At 31.1% G+C, this 14,157-nt stretch overlaps 2 protein-coding genes across 8 annotated transcripts in view; both read left to right on the top strand.

Annotated features, from left to right (window-relative positions):
* The window catches only part of LOC126780711 (protein Jumonji), a 200,730-nt gene that overhangs the window by 75,778 nt on the left and 110,795 nt on the right, over positions 1 to 14,157 (top strand). The gene's annotated exons all lie outside the window — the stretch shown is intronic.
* Positions 2,250 to 9,294, top strand: LOC126780722 (transcriptional repressor CTCF-like). 4 transcript variants are annotated; one of them, XM_050505380.1, is made up of 15 exons: positions 2,250 to 2,346; positions 3,227 to 3,336; positions 3,714 to 3,853; positions 3,950 to 4,102; positions 4,878 to 4,964; positions 5,054 to 5,136; positions 5,451 to 5,620; positions 5,734 to 5,870; positions 6,007 to 6,157; positions 6,244 to 6,410; positions 6,635 to 6,771; positions 6,920 to 7,154; positions 8,462 to 8,657; positions 8,794 to 8,933; positions 9,109 to 9,294. In XM_050505380.1, exons 2-15 carry the CDS (start codon positions 3,231 to 3,233, stop codon positions 9,178 to 9,180), a joined length of 1,974 nt encoding a protein of 657 aa, XP_050361337.1. In that variant the 5' UTR covers positions 2,250 to 2,346; positions 3,227 to 3,230; the 3' UTR covers positions 9,181 to 9,294. The 4 variants fall into 4 exon arrangements, with proteins under 4 accessions (XP_050361337.1, XP_050361341.1, XP_050361340.1 ...); XM_050505384.1 differs by having other exon boundaries at positions 3,950 to 4,093; XM_050505383.1 differs by lacking the exon at positions 2,250 to 2,346 and adding an exon at positions 2,544 to 2,562.

The following is a 14,157-nucleotide window of genomic DNA, read 5'->3' on the forward strand; positions in this document are numbered from 1 at the left end:
TACCTAATTAGTAAGTACCTACCTACTAGCAGAATACTGTACTAAAATAGAGTTGCTATAAAGATGGTCATCATCATATTCTAGTCAATCGCCCACGGCTGAAAATAGGACGTGGCCTTCTATGTGTGCCATCTCCCGGTTCTTCGCTCCAAATCCAATCGGCCGCCACCATTCTACTGGGGTAAATTCTACTAATTGTCGCTTTATCGCAATCGATTAGAAACGAAATCGTTTCCGTTTAACCGTTTTCCTATCATACTAACACAACGATCCATTTACGGCAGGTTATAAAAATAATAAACAAGAACGTATCGTAACCATTGTAAATTAGTAGAAATTGCCTCACTACGATTTAAATGGGGTTTATTTTGTAAGGAAATGAATCGGAAACATATCGTTACCGTTGTAAATGAGCAGAATTTAGCCCCTTAAAACTGTACCTATGTACCTAATTAATATAAATAAAACCAAAGCTACCTACTTATACATAATATTTGTGAGGGTTTGAATAAAATACATTTCAACCATCTAACAATAAGTAATAAAACTAGTGGTCCGTAGTTTTTTGCTAATAAGAAAGAAACTTGACATTCATAGACGTATAAGTAGGTATACGTATATAGCATATAGTAAAACGAACTAAACCTTGTCATAATTACAATAAAAAAATAATTAAATGACATATATATGTGTATTGATATTTAACCCCCTTAGTTTTTATTAATTAATAAGCTAATGTCGCAAAGAAAATATACTTTGGATTGGATTTGCATGAAATCCGTTCTTAGTGAGCATCTACGTCAGGGAATGAGTACCTCACTGTGACAATTTTTTTACCATCAAACGGTTTTTAGTTTATCAAATAATTATGTTAGTTACCTTGGGTACTTAATATAGATTAAAACTGTTTTTTACACTATGTCATTTGAATGAATAATTTAGGAGATATCACATCTTCTAAACTACGTACAAACAAAAGTTGCTCGCGGTCGGCCGGCACACTGCAGCCGTTGCCGTTCGCGTCACGGTCACAACGTTTTTTCTTTTAGTTATTTCATTTTATTGCATACTAGCTGATGCCCGCGGCTTCGCTCGCGTATAATGGTTCGGGAGGTAGCGTTGTATTTTAGGTAGTGATTTTACGCCGATCGATTGCCATCATTTTCAATAGAACTCGAATGACTAATAAGCGAACTGAGCATCTGCTGACGCACCCGTAGGTTAGCTGTGGGAGGTTGCGAAAGTGGTAACAAAAAGAAAAAAAAGTAATAGTACGCCGGCTTAAACTTTTCTAATGAATAGTTAACATCATACCCAGCTGGAAAATTATCGTCAGGTGCATCGTGGCTGCATGGTTTTGGTAGTGTTTATGCGTCAGCTGGTCGCATAAACTTGTAATAAAATATGAAATATAAAGTCATACTACGCCGGATGAAATTTAACTGTCATTGCTTACATATTTCAAAGTACGAAAACAATAAGAAAATACAAAAGTCATAATTCCCCTCCAGATCACTTTTTTAATATTTCCACCCCATTGTCCCGTTTGTGGTTGAATTTTCAAAAACGATGAAAATGCGTAGGTATGCGTATGCATTTATTTTTTCCTAGAAGCTTTAATATTAAACTGTGGTTTGGGCTCTGCGTTGATGATATAATTATATATGTATGTATAGATAACAACAAAAATACGTATGTTTATATAACTTTTGACAACCGATTTTGATGAAATAAAGACTAAACGGAACCTTGAAATACTTCTTATAATAATGCAATTATTTCAACTTGTAATTTTTAGTAATTATTTTTAATAATTAGGCCGGACAAACAAAAATTTTAAAATGATTGTATTGATTTTGTAAATCACAAATAGCCATATTAACTTTAAAAATAGTTATAATTGCTTTTGATTTTGTATTCGCTTTATGAATTTTAATAACTTGATTAAATAGTTTCTTGTTACTTAGATATAATATAATAGATATACCATCACAAAAAACTGCTTATAATATATTTATTATTATTTCTGAGAGGTGGTCATTTGGCACTAGTTTTTATCTTCATTGGAATTAGAATGATGAAAATTAAAATTTCCAGTATTTTTTTGGAAATTTGTAACTAATAATAATTAACCAAATCAATATATTTTTTACAAATGACAATTTTGTATTAAAATACAATTAAATCTGAAATAAGCAGTGGCTATTTTTACAGCTGCAACACTGACAATAATTTTGTTACGTCTTGTAGTTCTCTCGTCCGCCATTACGGCGTCACAATCGCTATAAGGAATTGATTGAAACGCCCTCGTTGTGAAAAATTAGAAGCTCTTCTTAAAAGATTCAGGTACAATAATTTCTCCTCTATAAAATGAATAATTCCAAACAAGTGATAACGGCACAATACTTCTTCGGACTAATATTAGTAACGTGGCCATTTGAAATGTGAAGTCGATGTGAAATTAAGAAATATACTTATTCCATTCCTACCAAGTTAGCACTGACGACAGCGCCGTCTGTGATCTTTATCATTAGTTTTCAATTTTCTGAGTGGCGGTAATTTGTTAGTATAATTTAGTGTTTGTGAATAATAAATATTTGGTAAAATAATATGTGTATTAAAACTGAGTTTCGGACATGGTTGAGTTAACTGTGATAGTCGATCATAAGATGGCGGACACTGCCTCGGTTTAATTTCATGGTAGGATTACAGATGCGATACTGTAGGTAGAAATTTTACATGCTATATTTCTTTGCTCATGTATACTGATATGATATGCCGATGCAGACCGTTCGCAGCATTAATAATACTTATAATATACTTTAATACTAACGTCTATAACTATCGATATTGTTTTTATTGATTACTGCTGTTTTACAAATTAACAAAAGCTTATCGCAGTATAATATATAGTAGTACGTATAAAAGTACAATTAGCCTGTACCGATTAATGAAAACGTTTTTTTAAAATAACAAATTAATTACTTATATTTAATAACAAAACATCTTTTGGACGACAATGTATTCCATTAGTTACTAGTTACGTTAGCCATATACCATATGAAAATAAAGAAGATATTAGGGTTAATGATAAATTATTATAGTTAATTAAACCAAACAAAAGCCTCTTAAGTGATAAAATTCTGCCATAAATAAACAAATAATTGCTATTTATGTAGATTCTTCATAGCTTTCTTGATTTGTTTCATCCTATTGGGTGTTTTAGAGATATGCCACCGCCAGATAAGAAAAGTTCAACTAAAGGAAAAACTATACTACAATCTTATTTGAACTCTTTTGAACAAGATAATGAAGAAACAACTACTGTAATAGCTGGTAAGCAACATTTATGCTAAATAAGAATTTATATTCATTTACTTATTACAATGTTTTTAATTACAGCTTCTGCACTGTCTTCAAATTTTAATCATTTTTATATTTTAATAGTAATATATATATTTTTATTTATTGTACTGTATTAATAAATTATATGCAGCAAAAGCTTCATTAATAAAGTATTAAATTTTAGACAATTGTTTTACATTAATTTTATAGTAACAATTTAAAAAACATACATTTATCCTTATGAAAATATCCTGCAGTGGGGCAGCAACAGACATGTATTTTTATAATTTATGTATCTACTAAGCTATTATTAAAAGTGTAAATATAAAATTTATAAACAGAGTTTTAAGTCTCACTTTTGATTTAAGTAAATGGCAGTGGTGATGAAGAGGCTGATACAGGTGTAACATATTTTGTGGATGAAGAAGGTCGCTACTACTACCAGCAGGCTGGTGACAATCAGAACCTTGTTTCCATACCAACTGAAGTAACCCAAGACAATGAAGAGGTATTTTGTAATAGACCAAAATACAATAATGCATTTTTTTAATTAAAAAAGTGTTATTAGTACATAATATTTATTGTACATCATGTATAATTTAAGATATCAGAAGAGTCGCAGATGCTGGTGGAAGGAGATAGTTACCAAACTGTAACTTTGGTACCATCAGAAACAGGAAACGGTGAAGTCAGCTATGTGCTTGTCATGCAAGAGGAAAATAAACCAGTAATGAACATTGATATAAAGGTGGATCAGGTAATCTTTTATTAAACTAGTCGAAGGTGCCATCAGTGTCTTGATGTTTAGGTTGTAGAATTTAAATTACATATAATGTTGTATGGATACCTCCTATATATTTGTCATATATGGCATCCATAGATTTATGTGCAACAAGTTTGGGCAGGTTTCCTTTGAATAGTTAATTATTTAGTGCTTACAACATCATATGACTCTTCCTATGAAGGATAGAGTGTATGTAATTTTGCCGAGGCAAGATTTGAAACAGAATATTGCATGACATAACACAAGGTCTTGTCTCATAAAATCAACATATAATAACACAAAATGCAATAGTTATTGTAATATTTTGCCTTTTCTATAAAAGCAAATATAAATAAATAAATTGTACAATATGAATTCTATTTTGATGATATCAAATTACAGCAGCAGCAAATTTATAAATGTAAACATAATGTCTTTTAGCTGATGCTATTGTTTGAAGTTATCTAGCCCATGCTCAAATAACTCCTCTAAGGTGTCATTGTTTATTATATATGATGATAACTAAATAAAACTAGAATTGATTCATTAATTTTCTAAGAATCAAATAATAAACATGCATTGGGCATATAGAATGACAACAAATATTTTCATCATCACTTTATGATGTTAATAAATTTTTGCCATAACATCTAGACAGGTTCACTCAGTCCTAACAACATTTTATAGCTCTTTAATATTTTAATATATTATTTTTTTTTTATTTCAATTAAAATCGATAAATAATATATTGTGTTTTTATTTGAATAAGGAGGAAAAAAGTAACGACGTATACACTTTTGAGGAGGAAGAGGAAGCCGAACAAGAGCGTTCTGATGATGCGGACGAGCCTGTAAAGGTATTTCTATTATTTAAAAATTTAACTTTATTATGTTTAGTAACATTGCAGCATATGTTAATAAGGAATTTTATTAATTGTTTTTTTAGGCGAAAAGTTCAACTTCAAAACGTAAAAAGTGTGTGCGACCACATTTCACCTGCAATTTCTGCACCTACACAAGTCATAGAAGGTGAGTTTTAAGTTCCTTTCTTAATTTATAACAGAAGGGCAGATGGAAAGGGCCATAAATACTAACACTAAAAACTTATAAACATTCCTTATTGTGGGCCACCAATTAAGAGAGCTAAGATGTTGTGTTCCTTGTATAAATAATAACACAGGAAGTTAAAGAATAAGTGATAACTGCTTTTCACCTATCTAGACTGGTTTGTATTTGCAAAGGGCCTTTCTACCAAGTAAAGTAATACATTAGAAATAAAGTCTTATATTTTTTTCATTTGTTATTTATCATCAGAATATCTTAAGAAAATTCACTTATCACAGGTACCTGTTGTTGCGCCATATGAAGTCTCATTCTGAGGAACGACCGCACAAGTGCAGTATTTGCGAGCGTGGCTTTAAGACCATTGCATCTTTACAAAACCATGTCAACATGCATAATGGTGTTAAGCCTCATGTTTGCAAGTACTGTAAAAGTCCTTTTACTACTTCAGGTATGATATGTTAAATAATTCTTTGTTTATGTGATTTCAATGTGCAACCTTTATCTAATCTTATTGTTGTAACATTGATTACACTATTTCTTACTAAATTTTATTACTTGCAGGGGAACTGGTCCGCCATGTTCGCTACCGCCATACACACGAGAAGCCTCACAAATGCTCTGAGTGTGATTACGCTTCTGTAGAACTTTCAAAACTACGACGTCATGTGCGATGTCACACTGGAGAAAGACCATACCAGGTGATAAACCAGATTCATGGAACTTTAATTAGTAAAAATTATTAGTTAAACCAACCTACATATTATTAACTAAAGATGTTAGTTATCCCATGTAACATAACATTCAAAATTGTAATATATAAATATTCTTTTCTAGTGTCCTCATTGTACATATGCCTCTCAAGATACATTCAAATTGAAAAGACATTTGCGCACACATACTGGAGAGAAGCCTTACAAATGTGACCATTGCAACATGTGCTTTACACAATCCAACTCTCTTAAGGCTCACAAGTTGATTCACAATGGTAAAGATATATAGTAAAGTTTTATAGCCGTATAACACATGAGTTTTTCACTAAGCTTTTAATCTGATGTTTATATTTATTTACAGTATCAGAGAAGCCAGTGTTCGCATGTGAGCTTTGTCCAACAAAATGCGGTCGTAAAACCGATTTACGCATACATGTGCAAAAATTGCATACATCTGATAAACCTCTTAAATGTAAAAGATGTGGTAAAACATTCCCAGACCGATATTCATGTAAAATGCACAATAAGGTGAGCAATATTATCAGTGTGATTTAAATCGCAATTAAAATAAGTCTGTTCAGCCAAAGTGCATTAAGAACTACAGACTAGAAGGTATATTTTCAAAAAACATTTAAATATCTTAATATAAAGAGATATGCTCTAGAAATATAGTGCTAAAAATATTGCTAGTATAAGATGGTATTGCTTCTTTGAATGCTTTCTAAAGAACTAATAAAGCATTTATTACGCAGACACATGAAGGTGAAAAGTGCTTCAAATGCGAGCTGTGTCCATATGCATCAACAACTCTACGTCATCTCAAGTCACACATGCTCAAACATACAGATGAGAAGCCCTTCGTATGTGATCAGTGTGACCAGTCATTTAGGTATAAAGGTTCATTATGTCTTCACTATATATTTATTATACCTTGTTAAGACATATAAATAAAATTGCAATTGAAAAAATATGCTTTACAATAGCTTGATTACTTTACATGTGTATAAGAATTATTCCAAAATTTTATTATTTTCTAGGCAAAAGCAACTCTTGCGTCGTCATCAAAACTTGTACCACAACCCCAATTATGAGCCGAAGCCTCCTAAGGAGAAGACACACACATGCCATGAATGCAAGCGGACATTTGCGCACAATGGCAACTTAATTAGACATCTTGCTATTCATGATCCAGAGTCAGGCCACCATGAGAGAGCCCTTGCCCTTAAACTTGGTCGTCAAAGGAAAATTAAAATTATTGACGGAAATATGAAGGTAAGTTAATTCTCTGGCAACCATGGCCATTGATAAAACATTATCTAAGTTGCTTTTTGAATAGTTGGTTTGTTTTAGGTAAGAATTTCCAAGCTCAGTGAATAACATATTTTTTCTGATGTTTAAATGGTGTTCAGAGCATTATTATAACATATTTATAATTTATTCACATTAATTTACTTTATTCATGTTCATTTATATTAATATTATTTTGTAGTGTTAATAATATTCTAGTAGTTATTTATTAAGTGCTCTCAAACAAAGATTTACAATGATCTAATATAACAGTTTGCTTATGTGAGTTTATATATCACCAGTAAATTAAACATGCATTACTTTCGTGTTTCATTCATTTTTTGTGTGAATATTATATTGCTATCAACTTGAATTAAAATACTAATTGTACAATCTATTTATTTGACATTAGGATTTATAAAGAATATTTGTAGATAAGTAATAGTAAAATTCAGTAAGATTAAATTAAACAAAAACTTTATGAACTGCTTATGCAGAAATTATAACATTTCTGTGCAATTAGTCTATGGTTACTAATGTTAGAAATTGTATCTAGTTTTGATTATAAAATAAATTCAACTTAGTAAGGAACCTTTCTTTAGTTCATGTTTAATTTTTTTTTTACTATTTTATAGTTTATGCATAAAAATAATTTGTGCTTAGTATCCTTGCGATTGTCATTCTTGATTTAGTTATAAATATAAATTAATTTTTATTAGTGCCAAAATGAGTGCTAGAAAGAAATTATATTATATTTAAGGAGACTTTACCCAACTGTATTGTAAATGATTAATTGCCACTGCATTGTAAATGATTTATTGCCACTTGCGATTTCGTTCTAATATTTTTAATGCTTTTTTAACTCTTAAGTCATCATTCTTTCTCTAACATCAAGTCCTACTGTTAGAAACACCACATAAAATAAACTTAAGTTTTCGCAATAATATTGTCGTTATTATACCTTCGTTACTTTACCTTCAATTACATTAATCAAATGTAATGAGTTATTTGAATCAAAAATTATTTTTAAGTTATGTTTTTAATAATATTCTTGCTTGTGAAAGTTTGATGATAATGTAGCAGCAGCAGCTTGCGAAGCCATTTGTACAATATTGTACGTGTAAATTTGTTGAATATTCTATTTATTTTGTACGGTGCCTAGTGAATGTTAATACATTTCTTCTTCACATTACATTGCATTTTATAATAGAATTAAAAGATGTATTTTTACAAAAAATCTGTTGTACATATGTATATTGAAAAGTGTAAATCAAAGTAGTTATTATTATCAGATGGAGGACTCCAGCAATGATGGAGTTATAACGAAGCTAGAGCTAGGCAACAATGAACTTAAACGTGGCGAGCTGGTGACTGTAGCAGATGGTGAAGGGCAGCAGTATGTTGTACTCGAGGTGATTCAGCTTGAAGATGGGACTGAGCAGCAAGTCGCCGTCGTTGCTCCAGACTATATGGAGGAAGAAGAACCAGGTATGCTTGACTCGCCTACCATTGACATTAATGGTTACAAATTATTGTAACAATTTTTTGTATATTTTTTTCTAAATGATTACATTTAAGTTAATACTTTCTTAAATAAATATCAGTAATTGTCGTCATTTTTTAGAAGAAGAAGAGGAGGAGGAGGAGGAAGATGAAGATGATGAGATGGAAAAGAAACAGGCTTACATTGAGCAAGCTAAACAGAAAAATTTAGAAAGAAGCATAAAGCTTGAAAAGGATGTAGATGCTTGCTTCGGCTTTGATGTAAGTACTATGAAAAAAAATATCAAAATCAGTTTAAAATTAGGAATCTGTTGATAAGCAGCAGCAAGAATATTTGGTATTTTACTTTAAAATGGAATTGTATGGGTGAAATACAAGGTTTATCATTTTGCAAATCAGAAGTGAACAATAACTTATTGAAATTTATTTTGTACAGGAGGACGATGAACCGGAGGACGAAGGGGAAGAAATAACTTACAGTGAAAATGTTGTATTACGTCTAGTTTAAATGCACAAGTAGGAATACTTAATAATCTTTCATATAAGTCACTCAGTGTATCGTTAAAGTTAGAATGGCCACTCTAATGTACTACTTACTTAAAATATACGCATCCTATCAAAAGTGTATTTTTGCATTAATTGTATAATTTATCCTTAAACATACATTAGACATGTACACTTATATGATTGTAGTTAAAATCAAATATCTGGCTCACATAATAACATACTTTTTATTATAAAACATCAAAGCTGTAAATTATGTTAATATTTTAAACTAAAATCTTAAATCATTAGATATAGTGACACTTTTTAAATTCGATGTAATAACAAATTATGTAGATTCTACTCACTGTAAAACTCTTGTTAAAGTATAAAATCATTTTTTTGTTATTACTCAAGTTATACGAAACTGTAACTTAGACTAACATATTAAATGTGTAACATATTAAATGAATATTATTATTTCTCAAAATGTCGTAGTTGGAAATTAAGTTTGAAATTTAAAATTAGTAAACAAAGAATAGTATAATTCTTATAAAAATAAATACATCATTTTAATTATTTGACCTTCCCACAGCGTATAATAAACAGCACGCTTTTACCTATTTGAGCGGGCCTCGAAATTTGTTTTAATTAGTTATGTGGTACCTAGGTGTATAATTGAATGTTACTTTAATAAAAATACGTATTTGTATAACTCTTAATTTATATAAAACAATGTGTAGAATTAAGGTAAATCATAGGTTTATAAATAGTGTTCAAAATTATAGTTTTCTTTTGTAATTACCTTAGTCTGGTCATCAAAGCTTAAAATAACTTAATATATAGTTTAAATATTTTAATTAGAATGCAGAACGAACTTAATAATTCCAAGGCAAGTTAGTTTTCAATTATATCATAATATGATATTTTTAAAACTGTTTTAATTCAATACTAGAGGTATTTTTTAATTGAAATAATGATAATGTAATGTACATTTGTTGTTATATGTAGTTTTAACATTTTAATTTACATGTAAATATTTTTATATTGTAATTACGTAGATGTGATAGTATTTTAAATATCTTCATCATGATATTAATAAATGTTTCATCTTACACTATTAATTCATATGGTTCAAAATCAATAACACATAGACTAACTAAAAACCCCGAAAAATGCGAAGGCAAGACAATTTTAGAAAGCCATTTCAAATATTGTTTACATTTTTTTTAAATCATTTAGTTTATTTTAATAGAATAGGAATAAAGGTAAATAAACAACTTTGGATCGACATGATTTCAGAGTATAGTATATACCTTGTTTTTACAGAAAGTAATTAATATTTTGCTCATCAATTCTCATGGAAAAGAACAAAATTTTATAACAAACTAATTAATCGTGTATTTAATAGCTATCCTAATCTCGTTTTATAAGAATTAAATGCATTTATATTTTAAAAGGTTGGAAATTAAAAAAAGAAGGTTGTTTTTCTATATTTAATCTGTATTTGGGGTGAGCTGATTTTTCATTCCTAATGCTATTAGGATAGTACATTTTGGAAAGGTGCACCGTATCAATCTCTAAATACCGTTAGAAACGTCTATAACATAAAATATGTGGGACAGTATGCCATACCAAGGGTAGGACAATTAATATTATCATAATTTTTACGATATAATTTTATATTATCATAGTCAACATGATTTTGTTATATATTTAAACATCAAATTGAACTATGCGAGCCCTGTACTATTTATGTTTAGTATATAAACATCTCATTGTTTGCCGCTTTATTTATTTTCTAAAGGTCATATTCTAACAGCATTCTGATAAGATAATACAACATTTTATCGGGTTCACAATTATAATAAAACTAATTTTATATATGTTAATGTACAGTCGTTAATTATTCCTAGTACGAACGACGTCAGTTGTAACGTAATAATTTATTATGATCAATATCAGTTTAGAAGAGTCTGAATAAATTGTTATTGAAATTTAAAATCATGTGGAATATTTTTTTAAATTAAAACATGTTTAGGCTTAAGACTGAAATATAATTGTTTGTCAGCCACTTGCAAAATGCTCTAACTTTCTTAATTCAAGTTTTAAACACCTCAAGACATCTTAGAAACAAAATATTATGATATTTAAAGTAAACGGTTTCTTTTCTTAAAAATTCGTCGCTAATAATTTACTGCTTAAATACATAAAATATATTTTTAACAAAAATATATTGAAAACTATGCTTTAAAATATTATCTTCTGAACATTCACTATTACAAACAAAAAAACTTCTCCATACTGATTTACCTGTATTTTTTTTTTTTTATAGAATAGGAAGGCGGACGAGCATATGGGCCACCTGATGGTAAGTGGTCACCAACGCTCTTAGACATTGGCATTGTAAGAAATGTCAACCATCGCTTACATATCCAATGCGCCACCAACCTTGGGAACTAAGATTTTATGTCCCTTGTGCCTGTAATTACACTGGCTCACTCACCCTTCAAACCGGAACACAACAATATCAAGTATTGCTGTTTTGCGGTAGAATATCTGATGAGTGGGTGGTACCTACCCAGACGAGCTTGCACAAAGCTCTACCACCAGTAAAAAGCTCTACCACCAGTAACAAAGCTCTACCACCAGTAACAAAGCTCTACCACCAGTAACAAAGCTCTACCACCAGTAGCAAAGCTCTACCACCTGTATTTGGTTTTATAGTATAAAAATTGATTAATATTATGAATATATGACGATACCACAACTAGAAAAGTCTTAATAGACTACCTATTAAATTTACTAAATTTTAAACTAAATTAAATGAAAAAAAAATTATGTTATCATTTCTGAATTTTAAAAATTAACCTCTGATAAATTATTACTTGTGGCGGGCACGGTGGACGTTACTTTTTGAATAATTTACATGCCTTTTTGTAAAAAAAACTTATTAATCACGCGTCAGAACTCGAAAACGTTTCTAAAGAAAAAATTGTCAAATTTTGATTTTTACTTTATAATGGAAATTAAAAAAAGTATAGAAAATATGGTATTGCTGAAATGAAAATATAATCTACTTTATATAATAATGTACGTATTTTTTAATATATTTTTCCTATAGGACCCCGTAAGCTTTGAGACTGTTGGACCGCACCGCCTCGCAATATGTTAGCCACTGTCTCTAAGTGAGGGGTACATGTACATGAGCACGTAATATAGCACACCAATTTTGAAGTACTGTTAATTGACAATGAAGAGGAAATATTCTTGTAGCCCATTTTTAAGTGGTCGTTCACCATGTCACCATGTCATTATTCGGACAAAGCCCGAACTGTTTACTTCATAATTAAGATAAGTACATACATTTGTAGTAGTAAAAGACAGAGCTGAGTGTTCTAATTTTGTCGTGTTCTGTCTTTAAAATTAACGTACTATTCACTTAATTTTTATCAATAGCAATTCTAAGGGCGGCTAAACATCGTAACGATATTGTAACAATTTAACTGTGCATTCCCTTTTTTAACAGTCGAAAATTTGTATGATTTATTATTATTTGTATGATTTATATTTGCCGAAAAGGCAAATGACTACTCCATCTGATGGTAAGTGGTAATAGAGTCCAAATTGATGTCATAGTTAGGCGGTGACATCGAGAGCCAGCACGCGTAGACTTATGAAGGAAATTGAAATCAGGAATTAGAGAGAGTAATTCCTCAGAGTACTCGCTGTGATACAGTCGATAGAAAGCGCCCAGCGTTGCTATCTCTTGATGCAATTGTAAAGGTTCGAGGGTGTATGTAACCTTTATGTCGCCAATAATGCGAACCGCACGTCTCTGCAACCGATCCAAGGTCTTCAGTAGGTACTTAGCGGAGCCATCCCAAAGGCGTGAGCAATATTCAACGCAAGACCGTACCTGTATTTTGTAAAACAGGCACAGTTGTTGTGGCGTCAAAAGAAAAAACGCCGCAGATTGTTCAGAACTCCCGAGTTGCCGAGTTCCTATTTCCCCCCCCCCCCTCTTCTCAATTTCCACTCGCCCATTTACTGCGCGTCCGTGGTATCCCCCATGCACTGTACTATCATTTGCATAGCAATGTATGTTTCCAAGAGAGAGCCTATCATAGATATGGATAGGGATAACACAGATCCCTGGGGGACCCCAGCATTTACTACATGGAATTGTGAAGCGCCGCAACCATCAACTCAAACACGCAGACTACGCTTATGCAGGAAGCTGGCTATCCGGGTGCAGAGCTGAACGGACAGTCAGTATACCGGCAGCTTGGAGAGAAGACTGCTGTGCCAGACCCTGTCGAAAGCCTTGGAGATATCGAGGCTGACAGCAAACCAATATATACGGTTGCGTTTCATTTACTCAGTTGATCGATGGAAATTGCCTATTTATATTCCATAAATCCTTTTCGATTGCCTTTGCAGTTTTATCGTTGCTCGTGGATTGCAGCGTCAATTTATCTCTCAGTTTATTAAGGAATTGCTGTGTGTATGTACGTACCTATGTGTGCATGTTATGAAATGTCGGAAGATCTAAGCTGACTTTGTCAAGCTCCACCAAAGGTTTTTTCGTACGACTCACTCACCACATTTTCAAGTAGCGTAAGTAAAAAAATTGCCCATTTAAGAAATAAGACGTATTATGTTGTTAATTATTTATGGTAAAAACAGAAATCTAACAAATAATGAGTTTTTAAGTACTTGTGTAATTTTGATTATGTAGGTTTTTCATGTTCCTTAGGAAAAGTTAAATTAAAAGTAACAAAAAATGGGCAAAGATTAGGAAAGAACCCTAGGCTGCCGCCCCTACAAGAACTGACTAAGCAAAACAGCAATACTTAGTATTGTTATGTTCCGCTTTGAAGGGTGATTGTGCCAATATAATTACAGGGAAAATGTTTATTTTGAAAGAATTTAATATACTTTTATATATACAAGGGGTATAATATTTTACTTCCCAAGGTTGTTAAGGATGCTTAATATT

This window comes from Nymphalis io, chromosome Z (assembly GCF_905147045.1).
Source record: "Nymphalis io chromosome Z, ilAglIoxx1.1, whole genome shotgun sequence".
NCBI lineage: Eukaryota > Metazoa > Arthropoda > Insecta > Lepidoptera > Nymphalidae > Nymphalis > Nymphalis io.